Below are 25,393 nucleotides of genomic sequence, written 5' to 3'. Positions count from 1 at the left end.
CAACTTCCGTTAGCGCCGAAAGACTAAAAATGGCCGAGGTGGATTTCGGAGACAGTGAGCTTTTCCAACAATTGGAGGATTCTGAACCGCCCGTCTCAAGGCACATTCGTTTCACAGAAGATGACGACGAAAACAAAGAGACGAACCAGCTTCGCACTAGGATGGAAGAGTGTGAAGATAAAATTGAAAGACTTTCTGAGGAGAATATCCTTGTGTCAACGTAGCATGTTTGCTATCCCTAGCTCATGATCTGTTTAAATATACTATTTATGTTTGCTGCATTTCTCTCAATTTTCTTAACCTATAGCTCACATAAAGTATTAAGACGCAAACTCAGCATCTTGACACGACCTAGGTATTTTTTTAAGTCAAACATGGTTGTTCATATTTAAGTTAAAACGAAACCTCTCTGTATACAACAATCCAGCGCTAATTTCTACCTGCTTTAACAGTGGCATCACAGTGGAAGATGTCAACGTCGACGGGCCTCTTCTTCAGATCCTTTTTACCAACAATATTATGTCAAAGTAAGTTAAAAGTCGCATAATTTAGCAGGACACAGAGGTGGGAAACAACCAAAAAGAAACCACTAACTGTGTAATTTGGATAATGTCTCTATCTGTACTTTTAAACTGTTTAACTTGCATCTGTGCTGATGACATGTTTGCAAGCATGAGTACTAAACAATGCTTCTCTGCAAGGCAATGCCGTCAGGAACTTGAAGACTGCATCTGTAGTGTCATTCTGAAGCACCAGAAACCAGGCAACGATAAGAAGATATCTGTGTATCATATGAAGCCTCAGGTATTTACTCGAAAATGTGTCCTGTTTGCAAAAAAAATGCTTGTTGAACAAAATTGTAAAAAAAAATGCTATTCCGTGGAAGAGAAATAAGCAGTTGATATCTTTATTGTACTAGACAACTCATATATCATATAAATTACAAATATCCTTTTATTTAGGCTAGTCATTTTCTTTGAATGAATTGAGCCATATTTCATATAAGTTGAATTTAAGCAAAGGTTTAAAATATAAATAAATAAAACAATGATAATATAATTTTTACACCCTGAAGTTAATATAAATATACCTTTGTCTTTATGCAAAACATTACCAGGCTTGGATTTAATGACAGTTGTCACAGCTGGACGGATTTTGTCATGGAAACAGTGAGATTGGTGCCCTACAGGTGCACTATTATGGAATGTAAAAAAATTCCTTAATTTTTAAATATGTGGATTTCTAAGTTTTTAAAGCTGATGAGAGCCCATAACTGTGTATTTGCATATGTTTTGGTGGCTATTTGTTGTTGTTTCCTGACTGCAGTCAGGGGTGAACAGACAAAAATGTCATGAACTAATTAATTATCAAAAGGATGTAACCCTAATTACATTTCCGGGACTGTTAAATCCTATGGGATCTACTCTCCTTAGAGCTGTATGTCTTAAGGTTTTTAATTCCGCCATGTTGTTTATTTTTGACAAAGTGAAAAAAGCAAATGTAATAAGATGAAGTCACAAGTTAAGCTTTGTGCAAGAAGTATGGGGAAAAAATATATATGATATAAATGCATATATTCACAAAATAAAAACTGAAATGTTCACAATCAGAGTCACTGATTGGTATGGAAACCAAGGTTTAATTTGAAGTGTTAAAGTGGTTTCAGTGAATTTTAGTGAGTTTTAACACTGCATCAGTAAGTTAATCTGAAAGGAAAGACTTTGTGACTTGCATTGTTTGGACAGTTAAAACAGGAAAGGTAGTAGGTGCACCACTTCCTCAATTTATTTTTGGATAATTATTTTATTTGCAAATAACAGCCTAATAACAAAATGACAACTTAAAGGTTTTCAAACTAAACCAGTGTTATGTTTCTGATATTGAAGTTCTTTAAAGATGCCAGAAGTTAGTATTGCTTTTAAAATAGCCATTAGTTTCAGCCTTGGAGTCACAACTAATCTGTATTTGTATTCAATGAATTATCTACTTTATGGAAGATATTGACTGCTTCTAATGTTCTTCTTTTTTTTTTAAGAATTCTGCTTTCGAGTTGGATGAAGATCCTGTTAAGTTGGCCTCCAGTAGTGTGAGAACCACAACAGAAGCCTTTAAAGTAAGGATCTAAATTTATCTCCACACATGGCAGAACCTTCGATCCAAAGAAAATGGAAATGTTATATTTCTTTGTTTTTTATCTCTTAGGTTGTTGGGAGCGTTTTATATTTCTCAACCTTCTGTGTTGACAAACTTGGACAGCCGCTGGTGAATGAAAACCCCCAACTGACTGATGGATGGGATGTACCAACGTATCTTTGAAATGGAGTTTTCCTTGATAGAACAACTAAAATGGACTCTTTTCACTATTCTTTTTTTTTTAAACATCAACATATAGAAGTATATTTGATGCATAAATGTTCCACTACTTCCTGAATTGATGCACAGCTACCAGCAGGTCTTTACCCAGGTTAATGGAACAGATGGACTGGAAATGGAAAGTAAAAAAAGGTATATCATTTCCATTGTTTCTAAAATTGAAGTGTTCCTTTGCAGATGACGCTTTAATTTTTCTTGTACTGAATAACTATTTTCACAGACCAAAGTCTATGTGTTTCAACTGTGGCTCCAGCACCCATCAACTCAGAGACTGCCCCCAGGTGCTCTTCTGCAGTTAATAATATGGCAGGAATACAAGTGAAATCTTAAACAGAGAGAGCAAGAACTTAATTTTCTGTGTTTATATTTTGTCTCCTCCTTAGCCTAAAGACATGGCTGCAATCAATGAAAGAAGAAAAGAGTTTAATCAGAACTCAAGCCAGGTCACACAGGGCAACCAGAGATACCACGCTGATGAAGTGGAAGAGCGCTTTTCCAAATTCAAACCTGGAGTATTGAGGTAGGATTAGAATTCTGTGCAAGGCTAAAAAAAAATATGATCACATGCCACCTATTTTTTATAAAATCAAAGTATACATGTATGAGTTCTGCTGTACTTCAATTTCTAAACAGTGAGGAGCTTTTAGCAGCCCTAGGAGTGGATGGCAACACCCTACCTCCTCTGATTTATCGAATGAGGTACCTCGGTTACCCTCCAGGTTGGCTCAAGGAGGCAGAGATGGAAAACTCTGGCTTATCACTTTATGATGGAAATGGTATGTTTACTGTTAGTAATAATGTTTTCCATAATATTGATTTAAATTTGGCTGCAAAAAATTTGGACTTGGTCTGTTTTTTTTCTCTCCCTCCTCCTAGCACCCAATGAGGACACGGGCAACACGTCACAAAACCTCTCCTATGATGTTTCCAAACTGGTGGATTTCCCAGGCTTTAATGTACCTGCAGCTCATCAAATAAAAGATGTACGTTTAACATTCCTTCCAACCAATTCCAAATATTCCAGAAGAGCAGCTACCCTTTTGAATGAACTGGAATATTTCAGTTAAAAAGTTATATGAATGTACTTTTATTTTATCTCAAAGAGAGACTAGTATTAGATTTTAAGAAATCTCTCATAGGGGTTTGTTGTTGCGCTGGTCCTATGAGTTTTATTAAATTATTTGGGAGAGCTCTGGTGCAATTGCCAAAAATATCTAAAATTTTTGTCTGACTTCCAGGAGTTTATGCACTACGGATCAATTCCAATGCAGACCAGCCACATGAAGCAAAACTATGCCGCCTACCTGTCTAACAACTTTCCTAAGGTATGACTTTTCTCTCTTTAAGCATAAAGCTCAATACTAAAACCTGGTTTTCATTTGATCTTATTTGTCCTCCCTACTACAAATGAATATGTAAGGAAACCTAATGAACTTCACTTGTATAAATAATTACTTCGCACATATTTTAGGACATTAAGAAAGGGAAAAAAAAAAGATTGGATACAAAATGTTAATGAAAAAGGAATATTATTAAGAAGGATAGTGAGTTGAGAACAACTTTTTTTTTATGATGATCTGGTCAAGAAGCATAACACAGGGCAGATACAAACAGAAAACAAATACATTAAACTCAACAATTACGTACTCAGGCAAATATAACATGTAATTAGTGGATGAAAAGAAAATCAAAAATGACATGTCCTGTGTTGTGTTGTCCATAGTCTCTGCAGATGATATATGAAATTCCTTCACAAACCAGCTTAAAAAAATATTAGCTTTTTATGGCTTAAATTATGCTAAGTTCATCCCCCTACTAGATTTTTATTTTCCATGAGTGTTGAGGTTAAAAACTCCTTAAGCTTTCCTCCCAAGTATTTCTTAACAGGTAGAAAAAGTTTGGTTTTGTTGGCTAATTTGTTCACCTTCAACCGAATTAGAATTTATGCAAATTTCTATCATTTCTCTCACAGCATTCAATCATTTTATACATTAACTTATTTTCTCATCTTTTTTAAGAGAGAAACATCCCTGTTTAGGATCTTTATTGGCTATACTGTTTGATCTGAGCTCTAAAATATTTATCCCTTTCTTTTTGTCAGCAGTCTGATGGCAACTCCAACAAAAGGCGACATGAGTTTGACTCCTCTCCACATCTCAGGAAAAAGACAAAGTCCAGCCCAGAGCTTAACTCAGACAGAAGCTCCGATATGGACATTGAATCAGGTATCACTACATTTAATTCCCCTTCCTATGCATCCCTCATTGTAGCAATGTGACAGAAGAGCCCTTTATTCCAGAATAAAATTTCTCTAAACTCTTCTTTATAACCGACTTAAAAGGCATTATACCTCACCAGAAAATGATTGCTTCTTTATTATGTTGTTTTCAGACCCTGGAACACCTTATTCAATTGCCTCTGGTGACTTCCAGTTCCAACCACCACTGCCTCCGGGCTCCCCTTGCTATAATTCACCTCCTCCTTTACCCCAGGGCACTCCCCCTGCTACACCCACTCCCCCACCTCTCCCTAAAGGTACCCCGCCACCAACTCCCACCAACGGCTCTCCAGCTTTGCGGAGGCGTAACGTGCAGCTAGCTGATGAGTCTGTGGAGGGAACTGAGGATGAGCTGACTCTGGAAGAACTGGAGGAGCAGCAGAGGTTGATCTGGGCAGCTCTAGAAAAGGCGGACACAGCCACAAATAGCGACAGCGAGACTGCCGCTTCAGGAACACCTGCTCCCAGTTCACCCAGTGTTTCCATACCAACACGCATAGACGCTGAAATGGAAGATGTCGAAGAGTCAGTGGATACAGTGAGACCTCCTGAGCCCTGTTATGACAGTGAAAATCAGATGGAACCAGATGTACAAGAGGGTTCAGCTGCAACACCTGGACCCATAAAAGTAGAGGAGGAAAGTCCTCAGAGCCCAGAGCCGGAGCCCGTCAGGACCCAAGATGAGAGCCCTGAAAGCCCAGATCAAGAAGTCCCCGAAGAGGTTGCTGGAGACGCTTCTGCTAAGAATCCAGAGAAGGTTGTAGCTGTTCCTCACCGCAGCAAATTTGCAGCTGGCATTGTTCCATTTGAAGATACCCCTGAATTCACAGAAGTAGCTGAAGCCACTGGAACATACCTGAGAATCAGAGACTTGCTGAAAGGTTCCCCTCGAAGCTTGGCAAAGAAAAAATGACATTTGTTGCATTGATTCAGAACACATGGACAGTTTTAATCTAAAATTTCTCATTTTCACTAAATATGGCTTTTTTTTTTCTCTTTCGTTTTTAGCCTGTTTATCTTTAAGACTACAATGACTACAGCTAAAGTTTCTGTAATAGAACCCCCCCCCCCCCCCCTTTTTTTTTTTCTTTTTTTTTAAGCTGTATATGTATGTAATCTGTATAGTGTTTGATTTTTATACGGTCATGTTTAAGTGACTTGTCAAATTGGGATTGCTTTAAAGATCTTAAATAGACATGACTGTAGTCTCTGCATTTATTTTATTTTACTTGTTTTGCCAGAGCTAATAAAAGCTTGCAGGCACAGGAACTTGAAGACGAGCCGTACTTGGCATGCTTCATGGAGGCGGTTTTCAGCATTTTACAAGTTGAGATAATTCTCGTACAAGGATCACCAGACCACATTTTAGGGCAGGTAGCACCAACATGGTGCCGTGGCCAACAAGGGGCCCTCAGGGGCCTCATGGGCTGCCTTCAGCATCTTCTGAAAATGGCACAACTCACCAGGGGGCTTGAAGATTTAAATTTTATTCTTTTCAATCTTTTATAGAGAATTTCATCATTTTAATCCTACAGAGTATTTAAGCATTTATAGAGATTTCAAAATGACAATATAAAGAAAAATAGGAGATAAAAGAAGTTAAGGTGAACACTGATCCCTCCAGTTCATAGGTCAATATTGGTAGCCCTTATGAGTTAGTACCGATGAAGTAGCCCTCAGCCCTAAAAAGGTTGGTGACCCCTGTTTTAGGGGGACCTAAAGGGATACCCACCCAATAATGGATACAACATATAGTCCCAGTTCTGGGCCTTTCACCTGGTCTCCTGTTTGGAAGTATTTGTGGTAACTTAAAAAATAAAAAGCATTTTTTGGGTGGCCAAAATGATCTGCTTCCAGATTTATGGTTAGTCTGTACCTTAAGGAGAGTAATATGTTATTCAAATGATAGGATGGAAGAAGAATTTATAATTTAATTGATTCATACTTCTGTTAAATTTGTATAGTAGCCAAAACAGATCCAAACAATTCAGAAATGCAATTAAACTAAATTCAGTATTTTTAAAGCTATTCTCATTGGTGATTAAATAATCTAACTCAAAACAAACAGGGGGGCATTTCTCCAATTTGTATAAAAATGTGAGTCAATCAAAAATTATTGTAACAACATAGATACCCAACCAACTCCCCTGTAAAAACAAAAACTACTTTATACATCTACAATAAGGGCCTCGTCATTTTCTGTAAAATTATTTTTCTCAATTGTCAAAAAGCCATGCAATCTTCCTAGGATAATACTTTGGCTTTATTTATACACATGTACTGTTTCCAATCAGATATGATTGTTTTATAATCTATGTTGCTCTTTAAATTTATCCGTGCTTCTACCCTGTCTCTACAATGAATCTATCAATCTAAAAAAAAAGACAACAAATTGTTTAAATAAGGGATAAGGAAAGTTGTAAATAAATCTGAAAGAACGTTTTAGAAAGTTAGAATTTTAAAACCAAGCTTAAAAGAAATTATATAAAAATATTTATATATGTATTACTTAAGTACTTAATGAGTTAAACTGAAACTAAATAAATAGCCTTCATTACATATAAATTAAAATTATATTGATGAGTCAACAGTTACATAAATATACTAGATTTATTTAACTGCATTATCTCTAGATGTTATGACAGATTCTAATTTATAAAATTCATGGTTAAATAATCAAATGTGGAAAAAAATAAACAATTACTGGAACAAACCATTATATATTTTCTTTCTTTCCATCACACCTAATTGGTTAACATGTACAGACACGCCTGACTGCATAGCAATTCAATTCAGTTTATTTATATAGCGCCAAATTCATAACACATGTCATCTCAAGGCACTTTACAGTTCAACCAGATCATCCAGTCAAGTTGATTAAAAGGTTTCTATCTAAGAAAAACCAGTTGATTACATCGACTCATTGACTCGAATACAATCCCTCACACTAAGCATGCTTGTAGCGACAGTGGAGAGGAAAAAACTCCCTTTTAACAGGAAGAAACCTCCAGCAGAATCAGGCTCAGTGTGAGCGGCCATCTGGCGAGGCCGACTGGGGTTCAAGGAGACTGAAGCAGAGACACAAAAAGCAGCTGCAAAAGGCGGCCCCGTCCAGAAAACACACAGCCAGGCAGACAAAGAGAGCACATCCAGCCAGGCACGGTCAGAGACACAGGACCACACTGGAAACAGGCCAATCTCCAGCGTCTATAAACAAGGGTGTTGATGGAAGCAGCACAGCTGATATTTCTCTCCAGGATGGCGTCACAGCCAAACAGGAACAGACAAGGCAAAGCTACTCTGAGGAAAAGCAGAGAGAGCATAACGTCAGAGATTGAACTAACAGATTCTGCAGAATAGGAGAATAGAGAGAGAATGAAGCAGGATGATGATCAGCCTGTCTATAGTTTATCTTTTAACTCCTCACTAATATGTTATTCTTATACATTTTTAAGGTCCAAATTTGTGAGACCATTTTTTCTATAATGTTTTTGCTGCTGTAAACACCAGAATTTCCCCATCGTGGGACAATAAAGGCATTATTCTATTCTATTTCTATTGTATTCTATTCTATTTCTATTGTATTCTTATTTATTCTATTCTATTTTATTCTATTCTATTCTATAGCAGTCAGCCCCACCTACTGACTTACTTTTGGGAGGCTCACAAGTAAAGTCAGAACAAACTGCAAAGTAAGTTTATAGAATTATTAATTATTATTAATTAGAGTAAATGCATCAATTTTATATGCTTGTAAAAAATTCGGTATATTGTTATTTTTTTTGCTATTTTCATCAAATGATTATTAAAGTATTAGTATAAATATACATTTTTTTAAATAAAAAATGTATATTTTTTATAAATAAAAAATTACATATTTATTTATTATTATTATTATTGTTATTGTATTTATTTATTTATTTACTTAACTCATGATATTAATGATTTTAAAGTCTTATTTACGTGTTGAATTTGTGCATCGATATCTCCGAAGTGAGTGTTCGTCCTTGAATAGAAGATCTTTGGGAAGTCCCCGCCCTGACGTTCCTGTCTGCCATTGGTTGGACAGGCTGGCCGCTCGTGCGGGATCAGAGCAGTCTTCGTTTTCTACTTCAGCTAGCTAACCAGCTAGATCACATATTTTTTTTTCTCCTGAAGACGGAGCCTGGCGTGGGAACGTATCAGGTCTGTAGTAAATTACGCCAACGCCCTTCATATTCAAGTTTGTCTGGATCCGTTTTGGTGTCTTAGTGTATTAGCAGGAAAGGTCACACTAAGAAAAAGTTGGTCAGGTGCTGTTGACTTTACTGAAGGTGTTAGTTTAGCTAAGTAGCTAAGAGCCCTTCCGACCACCGGCTCGTACTGTTCGGGCCTAAACGTCATTTAGTAACTAATCACGTATGTTCTCACCTGGAGTTCAGATCGTGGATTCAGATTAACCATGAGGGGTTGGTTTAGTCAACAGACTGCTGAACTATCCACACAGGTGATCCTAACTAGCTGTCGGTCATTTCGAGGCTCAACTTGTGACAGCAGCAAACCTCCTGTCTGGATCTTCGCTGACATTGCGGAGTCTTTTAGACTTGTGCGATTTTATTTACTCGCCTCTGGCCTTTTTTTCTACAACCTCTTAAACAAACTGTTTAACGAGGCGTTAGTTTAGGCGATATTTTGGCAGTGCATCATCTGTTCCAGATGTGCCACCTCATCGTCAGATCCTAATCCGTTAGCTTCAGCCACTGAGGTTTCTGAGCGAGTTATGCTAATGCTTCACGTGTTTGATCCAAAATAAAACCTTTATTTAGGAAACATTGCTCCGTTTGACTGTAACGCGTCACTAAATCAGCTGTATGCTGGACTTTAGATCTGCATGTGTTGCAGTTTAAAGGTCTGTGTTCGCCTATCATGGTTCTTAGTTTTATTTATGATCTCATTTATTAGAGCTGCAGTGTGTGTTTTGCCAGTTTAGGATCATTGGTTTTTCTGCAAGGAGTTATTGTGGAGATTTGTCAGTACCGATTAGTTTTTAACCATAAGGAGTATATATCTTTCCAATTAAAGCTTTTTTTTCTCCAAAAATATTGGTGTTATGGCTTTGGTCACCAGACAGTGAAACCACCAGGGAGCCTGGTGGTTAGAGCAGTACACTTGTGCTCTGAGAAGGTTGCAAATAACTGGTTCGAACCCCACAGCCTCAACTCTGGGTCTCCCTTAACCCCACACTGCTCCCTGGGCTCCACACAATGGCAGCCCACTGCTCCCCAAGGGGATGGGTTAAATGCAGAGAGTTGATTTCCCTATTGTTGGACAATAATGGGATTTACACATAGAAATATTAAACCTATTCTCATGTAGATCGTTTATTTCCTAATCACTGAATCTGCCTCCTCAAATGGAAGACTCAAAATCTCAGTTTCCGCTGCTTCTCCCTCTTTTTTCTATACCTTCTATATCATTGCCAGCAGGGGCCTACATAATCATCCCAGCAGATGTTTCTTTGCTGCAGAGCTACAGTTTCCCTTTGCCTTGTGTTAACAAAAGCAAGGAGTGTGTGATGTTTCAGAATCCGTTTTTGTGGAAACTGAACTGTAATAATAGTGTCTGCCTTATGTGAGGTAGCAGAGGGGACCTGGCTCACGCATGTGAACCTGCTATACTTGGTTGCTTTTTTGTTAAGTCACAGGCTAATATTAACCCACTGAAAGACACTGTGGAATGAAAGCCTACTGGTTTGTGTAACATATTTCAACTCTCAAATCAGGCAACAGCAAATGCTTATTTTTAAAATATGTATTTAAAATTGTTTTTAAAAATGAGTAGAAACGATGTTTAGTTCCCTCACTTTAAACATACAGACTGCCAGAGTGAAAACAGAAGTTTGGTTTGATAGTTCTGCCCTTTAGGGATTTCAGTTCTGCTTTTGTTTTTTTTATTGAGATTCTCCTGGTCAGAAAAACTGTTTTAAATACAGAACATCTTCACAGTTAGTTGGCTTCAGATTTGTTCTGTAATGTTTTTCATGTCATAATAAAAAGAAAAAAAATGTATTACAAAATGCAGCCAATTTAACAGCAGAAATCCCAGAAAAAAGTTGGAAAAAAGAGTGATAACATTAACTTTGGAATGCTGTAGCGGTCAATAGTTCATAAAACAATGGACTCCAAAGAGCTGAGTACAGAAAGTGAGAATTTGCATGGAAGTTTATAAAGTCTGAGAGGAATAGTGGGTTGTGGCGGCTGGAGGGGAAGGTTCAGATACTGCTAATCAGACTGCAGCTGCAGTCAAATACTCTCCTTTTGGCTTCGGTACATATACATTCGGTATATTGTGTGTGTTAACGTGCAGGAGGAATGTTTATAGAGTAGTAATTTGTTTAATGAATTTAGCAGAGTTGAAAGAATGCTTTTGTATGGGCAGCTGCTTCCTTTAAATCTAAGAGAAAATATATTTTCTTTAGATTTGTAGGTGTTTTGGCTAAGAAAATGTGATGTTTGACCTTCCTTTGTTTGTTTTTATTAGTCTCTTTAAATGCAAAGCATTGGAATTTGGCTTCGGTTCAAGCTGCAGATTAGACCGTGAGTCAGAGGCAAAAGATTAACATTACTGGGAGAATTTTCAGCCTAAGTGGATCATCTGTAGTCGACCTCATCCGCTTACCGATCACAGCTAAAATGCCGCCTTGAAAAATTAGGGAGGTGTTGGATATTAACGGAACTGATGCAATTGTTCATTCAAAATGTCACTTTTATTTCAGCTAGATGAAAAGATATTTGTTAACAGAAAACCAGGCACTCACTCTCTCACTCTGGCCTCCTTTTGGAGTGACGAGGATCACTCATGAAGCCTAAAAAGAAAACTGGAACACTGCATTCAGACCAAGTCATGCTTGTGGATGGCTGTCCTTTCTTCCTGTGTGTGGGGGGGTTTAAGAGCTTCTCTTTATTCTTTCCAACATTTTATTTTTTCTGCCTGTGCTGCATGATGGAGCGCAGCCCAGACATCCCAATCCACAGTTGCTTCTTCCAACCTTCACGTGTTTTCCGTCTGTTCTTTGGTCTCCACCCATCACCGCTCCTTTTTTATTGTTTTAACCATTACTGTATCTCTTTGAGGGCTCTTTGTATCTCTTTACGTGATCCAGCTAAACGAGTCCAACCCAGGATTTCTGTGGTCTCAGCGACTGTTGTACTTCCCATGAGCCTGTAGGCATAGCTTTCCCTTTTGATATTGAGACGAATCAATTTAGTTTGTTTCTAAACCACCATATGCTGTAAAATACTATATTGTTCTGCTCAGCTTTGCTTCATGTTTGTTTAGCTTTCACTCTTTCATCATCAGGAACATCAACCACACTTCACCTTCCCTTTTTCTGTCCACCTGTTCTGCCATATTGGTGTCATCGTAAAGTAAACATAGGCTGGAATAGTGATGAAAGCTCTCGAAAATCAACATGTTGATAGGTTTGTTTTGTGTGTTGTTCTTCCAGGAACGGGAATACATGTTTTAAACTAGCACTGGTGATAGCAGAGGTTGTGGCAGAGCTGTCCTCTGTTAAGTGTCTGCTGTTTCCAACAAACGGGATTAATCTGCTGCTGATGATGATGTGGTGGTCGTGTTTCATCTGTAATCCTGCTTAAAAAAACACGCCAGCGATCTGTACATGGGTTTTAGACAGCAGAGTGATTGAGTGAGAGTGTAATTCTGGATCAGAGGTTTTTCTCAGCACTGTCACATGTTGAAGGGAGCCAAAGTTCATGATGCCTTTACCAAAGGCTGCGTATCGGCTGGCCTTTCTGACGGGTATTTTTAGATCCATGACTGTGTGTTCTGAGAAGTCTGTTGATAATAGACACAATGCTTCTGTTAGAGTGCTACAATCAAAGCTACTGACAGTAACTTGATGATATTTCTTTTTGCTGTTGGATATTCTTTTTTTAAAGGACTAATCCTGGTTAATTATTCATCCATGTTTCTACACCTTCTCTTTAATAAAAAAAACTTGTTTTTTGTGTCTCCTTCTCTACAGGGTTCCTTTTTGTAAGCATAACTTTTCCTCCCTTTTCCCTTTTCCTCCTTTTTTTTTGTTTTTTTTGTTTTATTTACTCCCTTCATTTTGTGTGGAGAAAGCGGCTTTATCTTTTGATGCTTTGGATTCAACCTGCACCCACAGAAAGACATAAGCTTTGTGGGTCGGATCACTGCTGGAAATATGAGCACAGCGAAGCCCACTGGGATCAAAGCCCCTAGCAAGATAGCAAGGGCACAAGGAACTGGAGCCCCGAAGACCAACCCACCCACAGGTAAAGCGGGAAATATTGATCAGTGAAATTATGCTTACTGGGTTTGAAGTATGATTGATACTCTGTTGCTAAGTTTTGTCTGGATGATATAATAGATTTTTTTTTTTTGTGAGGAATCTTATGCCTGTGAATTGTTTTTGTTACATCATTTAGAGTTTTTTTTTTTTTTTTATTGTAAGTCAGAACCTTGAATTTTAACAGTAGGTTAGTTGTCTTGTGTTTCTTAAGGTCAAATACTTGATGAAAACATTTTAAACCAACAACTGTGGTTTAAAATGTTTGTACTGATTGTTTGCTTTTGCGAGATCTTGCAAAGGATCTATTTTTCTTAGAGATATAATGCAAACATATGCAAAAAGAACCAGCATTTTCCTTGATTGATTAAGCATTTTAGAATCCAATAGAAAAAAGGAATTGTAAGATTTTCCTTAGTTACATAGAAAAGCATGTGTCCTTAAGCTTTATCTTCATTTTACTGAGGAAGAAAAATGCACCAAAGTACATGCTCCTGCAGAGTAGGTTAGCTATTTGTTGGGATATTTTATTTTTCAGTATTAGGCCTGTCAATCCTAGATAAGAATTGGCAGAAAATGCCTAAAGGACTAAACAAGCCTTTTCTCTTTAATTGTTAACAGTCATTTCATTAATGGAGAAACTTGGATCTCTTTTTATAATTACAGCTAAAGCTGCTGTGGCTGACAAAGCAGCGGTCCTTGGCAGTGGAGGAGATGGCAAGAATGCTGAAGACGTGTTCCAGATCGGGGAGCGAGTCTGGGTGAATGGAAACAAGCCCGGCTACATACAGTTTTTAGGAGAGACGCAGTTCGCTCCCGGACAGTGGGCGGGGATCGTACTCGATGAGCCGATCGGGAAGAATGACGGGTCTGTGGCCGGGGTGCGCTACTTCCAGTGTGAAGCCCTTCGAGGGATATTTACCCGCCCTTCCAAATTGTCGCGCACAGAAGGGGAGGCTAATGGGACCCAGACTGCACCACCATCCCGTGCAGCATCACCCACCCCTTCAGTTGGAAGCGTTGCCTCTCAAACCCCTGCTGCTAAATCAACCGTGCCCTCAAGCTCCACAGCAACTAAGAAAGCCTCTTCCGCCACACCGGCTGCTGCAGCCTCCTCTAATTTGGCGCAAACAAACAGCGAGTCTGTCTCCAACCTGTCTGAGAGTGGCTCCGTCAAGAAAGGGGAGAGGGAGCTGAAGATGGGCGACCGTGTGCTGGTAAAGTTTGTTTCACTGTCTGTTTGCATGGTTGGTAAACCTAAAGTCACATGACTCATTGAACTGCATTGAATTGCATCTTCACGTCTAACACTTTTCAGTCATTTTAGAATCATGTTTCACAGTCTTTTCATTGTACTTTTAGCCTAATTAAGAGCTGATGAGCACCTTCCTCCCTCCTTACAAATTCCCTTTTTCTTTCCCTCGCTGCAGCCTGAAGGCTGTTTTGCATGCTGTGCTAACAGGAAGTATTGCTCATGCAGTGGGGCTGCAGAGGAAATGTATTCCTTCCATCACCAAATATAGCTTCTGGTGAATTCACAGCTGTGATTTATTTAGTTATTAACTTTAATCAATTAAAGGAAAAATCAGTTTGTTTCCATAGTTTATAATTGGAGCTTCTAGTTTCCAGCTTAAACATGTTTCTGTTGCTTTTATGGTGTGAGCTCTTATTAGCAGGGAAAGCGGATTGCTTTTTATGCTTATTTGATGAGGGGATTATGTTGCCAGTGTTTGGTGTATTCCTCTCAGGTCGGCGGCACAAAGGCAGGAGTGGTGCGTTTCCTTGGAGAAACGGACTTTGCTAAAGGCGAGTGGTGCGGCGTGGAGCTAGATGAACCTCTTGGAAAGAATGACGGGGCAGTGGCTGGCACCAGGTATGAAGGCCACATCGCTTAGTAATCCAAATAATTTTAACCCCAAATTTACACTTCTTTTCTTTTCTTTTTCTCTAGATATTTTCAGTGCCAACCTAAATATGGCTTATTTGCTCCAGTTCATAAAGTCACACGCATTGGCTTCCCCTCCACGACCCCAGCTAAAGCAAAAACAACGGCTCGAAAAGTTGTGGCCACACCGTCGGGGCTGAAGAGAAGCCCCAGCGCCTCTTCAATCAGTACCATGAGCTCAGTGGCATCTTCTGTTAGCACCAAGCCAAGCCGAACAGGCCTGGTGAGACATCAGTACAATTAGCACCGATGTTTGGCTGTGATAGACAAGCATTATTCTGCTCCTAGCAGTGTAGTCATGCTAGTTTTTCTGTTTGAACAGCTCACTGAAACGTCATCAAGGTATAATCGGAAGATTTCCGGCACCACAGCGCTGCAGGAGGCCCTGAAGGAGAAGCAGCAGCATATTGAGCAGCTAATGGGTGAGAGGGACATGGAAAGAGCTGAGGTGGCGAAGGCAAACAGCCATGTAGGCGAGATGCAGCAAGAGATCAGCCTCCTAAGGGAAGATCAAGAACAGGTCTGCTCACACCACAATACACTATCTGACATTCGTTTCTATAAACCGTTTCACAGCCACCATTAAGGCTCTTCTTTGTTTGTGAAGATGGAGGCAAAAATGGATCAGCTGCGTTCCTTGGTGGAAGCTGCAGACAAGGAGAAAGTAGAGCTGCTAAACCAACTGGAGGAAGAGCGCAGGTAAGAGCAGCATCTGAGATAAACGCACCTTCACATGGAGCATTGTTTCTGTAGTTCATAATGTCTGTTTTTTAGGAAAGTGGAGGATCTTCAGTTTCGAGTAGAGGAAGCTTGCATTACCAAAGGAGACCTGGAGGTAAATGTAGAACTCACATTTTTACTTCAGCAAATAAAAGTCCAATATGTCCAATAAAAACATTGCAAGAATATGTCTATTTTGTCATATCCAGCTAATTCAAATTTTAACCTAAATATAACAATAGCCAATGCTCTAACTTGAATTCTAGTTTCAACTCATTATCTTCACTTACATAGAATGGCACCTAATTTCTTGATTCTAAAAAGTTAATTGTATCTCTCCTCTTAAGTATGTTCACTGTGATGCGATTACCCAGCACCCTTTGTCACAGAGCTGCAGTCTAGTTCGATTCATTTGCATTGGCTCTTATCAGTAAAACATGTCTGCTTTGAACTTCCTTCAGCTAATTTGAAAGGACAGTTAGATGCAATCTTTATCACATTCTAAGCTGATCTTTAGTCAGATGCACTAAATGACTAAATGGAACGCAAGTCGAGTTTTTTCTTTTTGTTACAATGCTTAAAGCAGGAAGTGGTCAAATAACCTGATCTCAATTAACTGACCTAAATCTGCCATTGTCAGCCGTGATCTTATTAGTGTTCCACTGAGGGGTCTGTTATCGTTACAGCAACTTTAGAGGACATTGCCGACAAAGTAAAGCAGCCCGGAGTTTTCTGTGTTTTCTATATCTGATCAAAGAATGCATTTATTTTGCAGCACTACAGAGAATGTTAACTATCCAGAGGCAATCCAAGCTTGAATTAGAGGTTAAAAGAGAAAGCAACAGGGTTAGAAATCCCCTTTTATCCTTCACTGAAAAATGCATGCAGCTTGAAATGCAGAAAATTAACAAGGCCAAACTTTAACTCTTTTAAATTAAAGCTGTTACCATTTATACTAATTCTCAGCTGTTATTTTCCGTGCCTTCCTGTCAAGTGATCTGACCTTATTACTTGTTCTTGCCCCCCATCCTCGTCTTTCATGTTGCTCCAGTGCTCAGCATGAAATCACTGGATGCTCCCTTATCCACTTCACTCCACAGTCAGCCACAGACCTGAATCCGTCCACGCTCTGCAGCCAAAGCAGAATCACACTTGCCTCAGTGGTTCCAATGGGATGTTTTCTTAGTTTGATTTGCACACTATATTATGATTGTAGGTCCCCTGAAGGAAAATAACCTTAAAAATCACATTTTCCTAATTCGTTCTTAACATATGACTGGATTCCAGACTTTAGCTTTACAGATGGTTATTGTTTCAGACTAATTCAACATTGCACAGGAAATTGATTATTTAGAATTGGTTCCATATTAATTTTCAATGTGAAAGTTAAAGTTTGTAAGAAAGAAGCACTGAAGTATTGCCTTTGCATAAAATCATTTATTCATTTCATGCCATTCTAAATAAAATCCAAGTTCTGTGTCATAATCCAAAAGTATTTCTCTTTTGCAACGGGATATATTAGTCACAGTTTTTTCACACGGTGGCAAAATAACTGCTTGTTTCTTATGAGATTACTCACTATTCACAGATAAAGTAATGGCCTTATATACTAGGAGAGAAAGCAGTACTAGTATCAATTCAACACTTGCACCATCATAATGGGTGAAAATGTTAATATACATTACAATATCGCACCTTGCAAAAGGATTCATAAGCCTTAAGCTTTTTCATGTTTTGTCATTGTTCAACCACAAATTTAATGTTTTGCTCTAGAAATGATTCGATTTTAGTCTTTTTGGACATTTTCTGTTCATCTATGTATAATGACTCCAGTTCAGTCAGACTGGATCATGAGTTATAGATTTCCAAATGAATATAGGACTCAACTTTGACTGGGCAATGATGTATAAATGTGGTTTGTTCAAAGCCACTAGTTCTCGGTTTTTGTCCTCAGGGCCCTTTCTCCTTTGTGTTGTGTTTTCTGGACGTCATACATCTGATTTAGATAAATGAGTGGTTAACTGTGTCTGCATGTTTGTTGCAAGCTGAGGTAATGCAGAAATGCAAAGGTTTACTGGAGCAGAGATTATTGTTGACCTACAAGAAGGGGAACTGTGACCCCAGCTTCACATTATCTCTGACAGGTTCTCCTCTAGGATTTTCTGTATTTAGCTCCATCGATTATTCAGTTGGAATAACTTGGGCTAGAATTGACAACAGTGGTTTTACAGGACTTGATTTTGGGAGCGACAGTTTAAACAGATCAAAGAACATGAAGGTTTGTGGTTGTAACAGGACATGATTCTTTGTAAACTTACACTTCGGTAAGACATTGTCCATTCCTGCTTTCTCTCCATGCTTTTTAAAAGCCATTACGCCTAATATTTGCATTGGTTTGATACATATGACCATTGTTTGTTAATCATAACGGTTTGCTTTATTCACCAGGTGTCAGTTTTGCATGGTTGCTTTTATAACTGTCTTCTACATACTCACCTCTATGCTTATCCTGCACACCCATAAAACATGCCTGTTGTGTATATTCGGCATTACCCATTTATAAGAAGTGCCTGGTTTTTTTTTTCAGCCATTTTGACACAGCATTAAATTCCTGCATGTGGTTTTCACCCATTTCCAACATACCACACCCACCCAGAGCCCATTCCCAGACCTTTGAGTCCATCTCACCAAACACAACCACCACTCACTCAGTTGTCTCTCCTGTCCCCCTCTCCCTCTCTGTCTGCGTTGGGCTGGCATGTGATGGTGGCACTGGTGTGTTCTCTTCCTCTCCTTGTTTACTAACAGACGCAGACCAGACTGGAGCATGCCCACATTAAGGAGCTTGAACAGAGCCTGCTCTTTGAAAAGACCAAAGCTGAGAAACTCCAAAGAGAGTTAGAAGACACTAGGGTAATGAATTCTGCTTGGGGACGGGGTTTCTGCTTTGGGAAGGAGGGCCTGAAACGGGTACACAGAGCAAACTAACACCAAGCCAGTTTAAATATTATACCTGTAGAGATCAGCTGATGTTTTAAGTTGAGCATCAATGGCCACTTTATTAGGTACATCTACCTTAATTCCTCACGGCATAGCTTCAACAAGATGTTAGACACGTTCCTCAGAGATTTGTTTCTTAGTTCTGACGACATGAAGGCATCACAAAGTGTCATCCTGCATGTGAATCTCACGTTCTACCTAATTTCAAAAGGTGTTTTGGCTGACTCAAAGCAGTGGATTAGAGCAGTGCGCCTGGGATCAGAGGAGGTTTCTTGTACCCAGTTTGACCCCCACAGCCTCCAGTCTGGGTTCCTTAGCAAAACCCTTAACCCCACACTGCTCCCTGGGTGCCACACAATGGCAGCTCACTGCTCCCCAAGGGGATGGGTCAAAATGCAGTGGCAAATCTCTCCAATTTGAAATCAATAAAGTTTTATTATTATTATTATTATTATCTGTGGAGACCACTGGATTCTGTGGAACTCATTGTCATGGTCGGTATATCAAAAATGATATGAAGTTTGCGATATGGTGCATTGTCCTGCTGGATGAAGCTATTAGAAGAGGAAAACAGATGACCAAAAACCAAAAACAATACATCAGGTCATGTAATGTGCTTCTTATCCATTATTGTACTTTTTAGGTGTCCTTACAGCCTTAATTTACTGTTCTTAGCTGACACAAAGGTTTTTTTTCATCAGCTGAAGGTTTGATGAAATGTGTTTCAGAAGATCATATTAGGCAACCTTGGTTGTTACTAGGAGTTATTAGAGGTATTGTTGCCTTTTCTGCATGCTTCTATGATGGATTATTTCACCTACATCCGTCTTGAACTTCATAATCTCATATTTTTCCATATTGGAGAGTTTAAGAGATATTTTTGTGTGGAAATAGGGAAGATACGGTAAGCAGTTTCCTGACATGCTTGGATCAGTCTGTCTGCCACCAGCAACCATGCCATGTGAGTTAACCAGCAGTTTATCTTAAGTATGTAGTAAAGCGGCCATTGATGGTTAACTGTAGCTTATCAGGACTTAAAACGATACCATTTGTTCAAGTTTAGACAATCTCTTCACTCAAATTGAAACTTCTTTTAATAGTTAATCTAATTCTCTAGTTTTCAACAAGCTGCCCAGCATGATCCAATGCTTTTCCAATATTGCTGCTTAACCAGACAGACAATCTTTCCCTGTCTTCTCAACAAATCATCTCCCCAGATGTCCCACGTTGTAGTCCTCCAGTCCTTCCTGGCATCCATTTGTCCTGCTTATCTGGTGTCCCAACGTTTTGCTAGTCTAAAATCTGCTCTACTCCCCCGACTCTGCATCCTGGTACTCCTTCATGGGATTAAAGTCATGAGACGCTCTAAATTCTAGTCATCATGGGATTTTATCTAGATATTACACTAATTCTATAAAGAGGACGTCATCTGTTAAAACCAAAGTAAGTGGGAAAGTATGCGAAGGAGGCCAGTGGAGATGTTTTTTTACTTCTGCTGTAAAACAATGGTTTTATTATTTTTTTCCTTTTACATCAAAGATATGTATTGAGATTAAAATGACAGCAGAAACTTATTTTTGCTTTATGCCTGAAAAATAAAAAAAAAATACAAGTGTTTCTCTTGTAAATTCTGTGTCCTAACTCATATGGATTATTTACACCCAGATTTTCATCTTAAACTAATTTTACATTTTATTATTAGTGGGGGGATAGAGCTAGCAACCTGTGAGGAAATGCTGCTTTGGTTCTGAGACGGATTTGGTACCTTCCAGGTTGCTACAGTAAGGGTATCCATACCTGGTTTATTCAAAACTATCCTTCGGTTGAGAGCAAACACTCCCAATCTAAATCCTATAGAGAAACTTTAGAGTATTGCCAAAAACAAAAAGATCTGAGAGGCCAGATCCACCAACTGCCCTGAAAGTTGCTTTAAAGCAACCTTGGCTTCCGTTACACCTCAGCAGATTCCCTGATTGGCTTTGTTGATACAATGATTACTTTTGTGTTTCTTAAATTGGTTTTGATGTTCCAACTTTCTGAGAACCTTTTAGTTTTAAGTTTTGTTTATCTTTAAGCCACAATCATCAAAATTTATGTTAATTAATCTAATTTGACCTAAAACTTTATTTAAACTATCCTTTAACCAGCAGGGGTCAGTATATTGCTCTTTTGCGTGACCAAAGGTTTGTATATATCTCTTTTACAATTCGATTAGTTTCTCCACTTGGTTTTTAATGTTATTTACTCATCAATTTATCAGCTACCCATTAGTTTTTGTCTCAATTTATGCTTTTTTTGTTTTATTTTAGATAGTTGAGTAGAACTTTGTTGCAAATAATAAATTTCTGCATTTTAAGGTTGCCACAGTGTCTGAAAGATCCCGTATTATGGAACTCGAACGAGACCTTTCGCTGCGCACAAGAGAAGTAGCTGACCTGCAGCTGCGTCTGGGGATGCAGCAGAACTCCGAGGACTCAAACGCCACCCTGTCTCCACTGTTGGAAGAGATAAACTCTCTTAGGGATCAACTTTCAGCACAAGAAACTAAACAGAAAGAGGAGATGGAGAAATATAAAGAAAAGCTTGAAGCTCAAGAAAAGGCCCACAGTGAGGCAGTCGCCCAGCTTCAGGCCACATGTGTACTGCTGTCCAGTGAAAAGGAGCAGCTACAGATGCGCTTAAGCCAAGCAGAGAAGGACAATGCTGATACTGTTGAACTATGGCGTTCAAAACTAGAAGCTACCGTTGCTTCTTCCCAGCAGGCCATGGATGAGCTGAAAGTGTCCTACAGCCAAGGTGCAGGTGCTCAGATGGAAGAGCTTGCAGAAACCAAAAGTGCTCTGGAAAAGCTTAAGTTAGAGCATAGATTAGCTTTAGAAGAAGCTGCAGCCAAACACAAAGCCAATGCCTCAGCTTTGACCGAGACAGTGCAGGCCCTGAAGGCTCAGCTGTCAGCTGTGACCGAGGAGAAGGAGCGACTGGAAGAGTCGCTGCGGTCCAGTGTTGAGAAAGTAGAGGAGCAGCACCTGGTGGAGATGGAAGATGTCCTTGGGAAACTTCATGCTGCCGAAATCAGGGTGAAAGAGCTTGAGGAACAACAAGCCAAGTTGGCACAACAGTTTCAGGACAAGGACACAGAAACCAAAGAGAAACGGGGAGAAATGGCGTCTCTACGCAGCCAGTTAGCACAAAGTAACCAGGAATGTGCGGCTCTGAAGAGTCGGTTAGAGGAGCTCCAGAACCAAGGAGAAAGCAACGGAGCAAAGGTCTGTAATGTTGCATAATCGTTATAATAAAATACTCTTTCTTTTATAATTACTGAAATGTTTTACTTTTACTGCAGGTTGGTGAACTGAGCTCTCAGCTGGAGAATAAAGAACAGGAAGTCGCATCCTTACAGGAAACTCTGACTGCACTCAAACAGCAGAAGGAAAGCATGAGCAAAGAGATTGAAAGCCTGGTGAGGTTTAAAGCCCAGTGTTTATGTTCCTTTAAACATCTTTTATCTGTTTTTCAACTATATTGTCTTCTTACTGCACTTCTGTCTTGCAAAATGACATGAAAACCAAGTACTTCTATTCTACAGAGTCAAAGGCTGCTGGACAGCACAGAAGAGCTGAATAAATCGGCTCAAACAATGCAAGGTAATGTATTAATATGAACAATTTATAGCTTGTCCTTTTTTATGTTTGCTTGATTTAAAAATGAAAAAAAATTCCTGTTTTTTTTTTTTTTTTTGCAGAAACACTTGAGAAGCTTGGTAAGAAGGAGGAACAGTGCACATCCTTAACGAACGAATCGGAATCCCTAAGAAGTCAGCTTGCGGGTAAATGAAAACTATATTTAATTTGTTGGATCATTTATCAAAATAACAAGTGAAATAACCAGTGGGACTAACGTGTTATTAAGTAACACGTAACAGTAACCAGCACTCAAACTAATTTGTTTATAAAGTCAGTAACTCTTTACTAATTACCGCAATTTAAACAGACTTAATGTGTATTAATAAGCACTACAGTTCCTAGTGTAACCCCACATGTCACCACTTGCACGCAGTTCCACTGATTCAATGAGTGTTCCTGCAGTAAAGCGCTCACTGAGGGCTAAATATCGCTGTGATTTGCTCATTATGTGCAGGAACAAACACTTCAGCAGCATCTGTTAGAAGCTTAAATTTAAAGAAGCTCTTCACATCATCTTAACACTGAGTAACAGCTGCTGCCTTTAATCAACACATTTTCTTTACTTTCTCTTGGCTATAATGACTTTACTTGCATAGTTTATTTTTTTCATGCAAAAATCCTGGAATAATAAAGTCCTGCTAGGGTTTTTGTTTGTGGAAAAGTGTAACCCCTGTTTAATTCAACTGCAGGTGTATATTTAGTTCTTGTGTAATTGCCTGAAAATAATTATTTTTCAACTTCATACCTATTTTATAGCCATTTGGAGATTTTCAATTTGCAAAAAAAAAAAAAAAAAAAGAAGCATCCTCAAATCTACTTAAAATAAATGTATAGTTACTTTGGCTGGTAATGAGTAACTTTTGCTGAGTAGTAACTGGGTTACTAACTCTACTTTTTTAGAGAAGTAACTAACTACTTTTAAAATAAACACTAAACACTAGCAAAAAATCTTTTTTTTTTTTTCTTCAGGAATGGAGAGAAAACTAAAGGCTTCTGATGAAAAGCTTGAGCAGTTTTCAAAGGACAAAAGCAAGCTGGAAAAGGATATTTCCGACATGATGAAGGCATCTGGTGACAGTTCAGATCAACTTACTAAAATGAATGAAGACCTCATGCAGAAGGAAAGGTACTGAAACTGGATATTACTTAAATGTTGAAAATATTTTGATTTTTATTTGAATCTGTTAAAAGCGCTGCAGATATTCACATTGTTTACACTCGTTCTAGTAGAGTAGATCTATAGTTTTGTAACCTTTTCCTGGACAATATCGTCTTTGTTGACGTTATACAGAAGACTGGAGGAGTTGCAGAATCAGCTGGCAGAGGAGAAGGAAAAGGTGGCACACCTGGATGAAAAGCTCCTGAAAGAGCAGTCCAACAAAGAGCAGCAGCTGAGGGAGGCTAAAGACGCACATCAGTCTGAAACAAGTAGTCTGCAGGAGAAGATAGTTGCGCTGGTTGGTATTTCAAAACTGTCACAGAGCTGTTGAAACATCTTTTGTTTTTTATGCTGGTAATTCATTTATACTGGTGAACGCCAGTTTTTTTTTTTTTTTTTGGAGGACTGAAATTTACTTGCAAACTAATGGGACAGTTTTTAAGTAATACTTAAAAAAATTATCAAAATTTAAAGAGGACTCCCATGTATTGTCCAACTCACGAGAGAAGACAGTTATACAATTATAAACATTTTTATTTTATGTCTTTTCTTGCAAGTTGGATTGTTTGTGGGAGCCCTCTTTAGATTTGAAGTAATACTTGAGAAATGTGGAATCTCATATTTTTTCAGTTTTTCGAAACTGCAGCCCATGTGTTTTTTTTTTTTTGGTTTTTCTTTTTTGTAGGAAAACTCTCTTAAACAGAGTGAGATTCGAGTTGAGGATCTGAAGGCCTCACAAGAGCAATCCCTCTCTGAGGCTTCAGAGCTCCATCTAAAGGAACTTGAAGTTCTGCAAACACAGATCGATAAGTTGAAGCTGGAGCTTTTAACCTCTAACAACAGAACCGAGGAGCTGGAGAAAACGGTGGGTGAGCTGCAGCCATACAAAGAACAGGCACAGGTAAGCCCAGGAAGAACCAGTATGTTTTACAAGCTTTATTGGCAACATCTTTAATTTGAAAAAGATTTCTGGTATTTAGGAGGAACATTTTCAAAAGCCTAAATGTTTAACAGTATTTAAAACAGCATATATTTTTATATGAAAAAGATTCAATCCAATAGGGCTGAAACAATCAGTTTCAATTAAATAATATCAAAAATTGTAAAAATAAAATATATAGACATTTTGCTTTTAAGAAAAAAAAGCTTTTTCTTCTGTCAATATGCTCTATCAGAACTCCTCAAGTGGTAAAGTTTTAGTTTTATCTGGTTTAATTTCATAAAAAAAAAATCTTTAAAGAACCTTTGGCTATTCGATTATCAATCTAAAAAATAATCGACAGATTAATGCATTTACAAAATAATCATTATTTACAGCCCTATTCTAATCACTTTTCAAGACCAAAGGATAATGTAGAACACAGCCTAAATAATCTAATCACATCCTGTGGTGTAACGACACAACAATAGGCCCGTAAGCGAAATTATCAGAGTGGGCCCCATATGAAGTGCAACACGTGATAAAGGTTCAGGATACGGCGACGGTTACATAAATCTGCCAAGAAGATACAATTATGCAATTCTCAGTAGTATATGATCGCACATCACACACCGAAAAATAGTGACTGCTCACCTTGAATGGAACCATTGGTGACAACGCACCACCACATGTTACAGACATCCAAAGGTGCCAAAACTAATTTCAGGGAGATGCTTATCGATTGCTGGTCGCAATCTTTACTCACTGTACCAGCAATGTCAACCTCTCCCTCTTTGGTTCTTTGTAAGAACGCGTTTATATTGGGACGTTTTTTCTGTCCTTCCAGCAGCTCTTTCCTTTTTCTTTTCTGGAATCCGATTGTCGTTTTTGGAATCCATCGTGGCTAACACATTGTACATAACGGTTATGGTTTTAAAGGAATAGTACACCCAAAACATGATTAGCCTTCATTTTCTACTCACCCCCATGCTGAACAACACC

General features: G+C 38.6%; 2 protein-coding genes across 8 annotated transcripts in view; both read left to right on the top strand.

Annotated features, from left to right (window-relative positions):
• Positions 1 to 9: 9 nt before the first annotated feature.
• On the top strand, positions 10 to 5,742 carry zcchc8 (zinc finger, CCHC domain containing 8). 2 transcript variants are annotated; one of them, XM_015378732.1, is made up of 14 exons: positions 10 to 204; positions 313 to 355; positions 453 to 527; positions 702 to 804; positions 2,036 to 2,113; positions 2,203 to 2,306; positions 2,443 to 2,505; positions 2,594 to 2,654; positions 2,757 to 2,893; positions 3,007 to 3,149; positions 3,250 to 3,356; positions 3,612 to 3,698; positions 4,475 to 4,598; positions 4,765 to 5,742. In XM_015378732.1, exons 1-14 carry the CDS (start codon positions 30 to 32, stop codon positions 5,562 to 5,564), a joined length of 2,100 nt encoding a protein of 699 aa, XP_015234218.1. In that variant the 5' UTR covers positions 10 to 29; the 3' UTR covers positions 5,565 to 5,742. The 2 variants fall into 2 exon arrangements, with proteins under 2 accessions (XP_015234218.1, XP_015234219.1); XM_015378733.1 differs by having other exon boundaries at positions 4,478 to 4,598; positions 4,765 to 5,564.
• Positions 5,743 to 8,720: 2,978 nt separating this feature from the next.
• clip1 (CAP-Gly domain containing linker protein 1) overlaps positions 8,721 to 25,393 on the top strand; it is a 29,286-nt gene continuing 12,613 nt past the window's right edge. For 4 of the 6 annotated variants that reach the window (XM_015378766.1, XM_015378763.1, XM_015378762.1 and 1 more), the window contains exons 1-16: positions 8,721 to 8,836; positions 12,678 to 12,951; positions 13,632 to 14,182; positions 14,714 to 14,838; positions 14,917 to 15,133; positions 15,233 to 15,430; positions 15,518 to 15,609; positions 15,685 to 15,745; positions 18,439 to 18,543; positions 20,988 to 21,896; positions 21,974 to 22,090; positions 22,217 to 22,274; positions 22,373 to 22,456; positions 23,283 to 23,439; positions 23,605 to 23,770; positions 24,158 to 24,373. In XM_015378766.1, the coding sequence (XP_015234252.1) occupies positions 12,861 to 12,951; positions 13,632 to 14,182; positions 14,714 to 14,838; positions 14,917 to 15,133; positions 15,233 to 15,430; positions 15,518 to 15,609; positions 15,685 to 15,745; positions 18,439 to 18,543; positions 20,988 to 21,896; positions 21,974 to 22,090; positions 22,217 to 22,274; positions 22,373 to 22,456; positions 23,283 to 23,439; positions 23,605 to 23,770; positions 24,158 to 24,373 (3,147 nt within the window). In that variant the 5' untranslated portion in view covers positions 8,721 to 8,836; positions 12,678 to 12,860. Of the gene's footprint in view, positions 8,837 to 12,677; positions 12,952 to 13,631; positions 14,183 to 14,713; positions 14,839 to 14,916; positions 15,134 to 15,232; positions 15,431 to 15,517; positions 15,610 to 15,684; positions 15,746 to 15,775; positions 16,477 to 18,438; positions 18,544 to 20,987; positions 21,897 to 21,973; positions 22,091 to 22,216; positions 22,275 to 22,372; positions 22,457 to 23,282; positions 23,440 to 23,604; positions 23,771 to 24,157; positions 24,374 to 25,393 lie in introns of those variants that run through there. The other 2 variants (XM_015378764.1, XM_015378765.1) reach the window with 2 other exon arrangements.

Source organism: Cyprinodon variegatus, unplaced genomic scaffold (genome assembly GCF_000732505.1).
Source record: "Cyprinodon variegatus isolate N-32 unplaced genomic scaffold, C_variegatus-1.0 Scaffold178, whole genome shotgun sequence".
Lineage (NCBI taxonomy): Eukaryota > Metazoa > Chordata > Actinopteri > Cyprinodontiformes > Cyprinodontidae > Cyprinodon > Cyprinodon variegatus.
This window is presented reverse-complemented; position numbering and strand designations above follow the sequence as displayed.

Coding starts and splice junctions, on each gene's coding strand:
- zcchc8 (XM_015378732.1), top strand. CDS start 30: ATGGCCGAGGTGGATTTCGGAGACAGTGAGCTTTTCCAACAATTGGAG. Junction 2,506..2,593: donor GAAATGGAAAGTAAAAAAAG/GTATATCATTTC, acceptor CTATTTTCACAG/ACCAAAGTCTATGTGTTTCA. Junction 3,357..3,611: donor CAGCTCATCAAATAAAAGAT/GTACGTTTAACA, acceptor TCTGACTTCCAG/GAGTTTATGCACTACGGATC.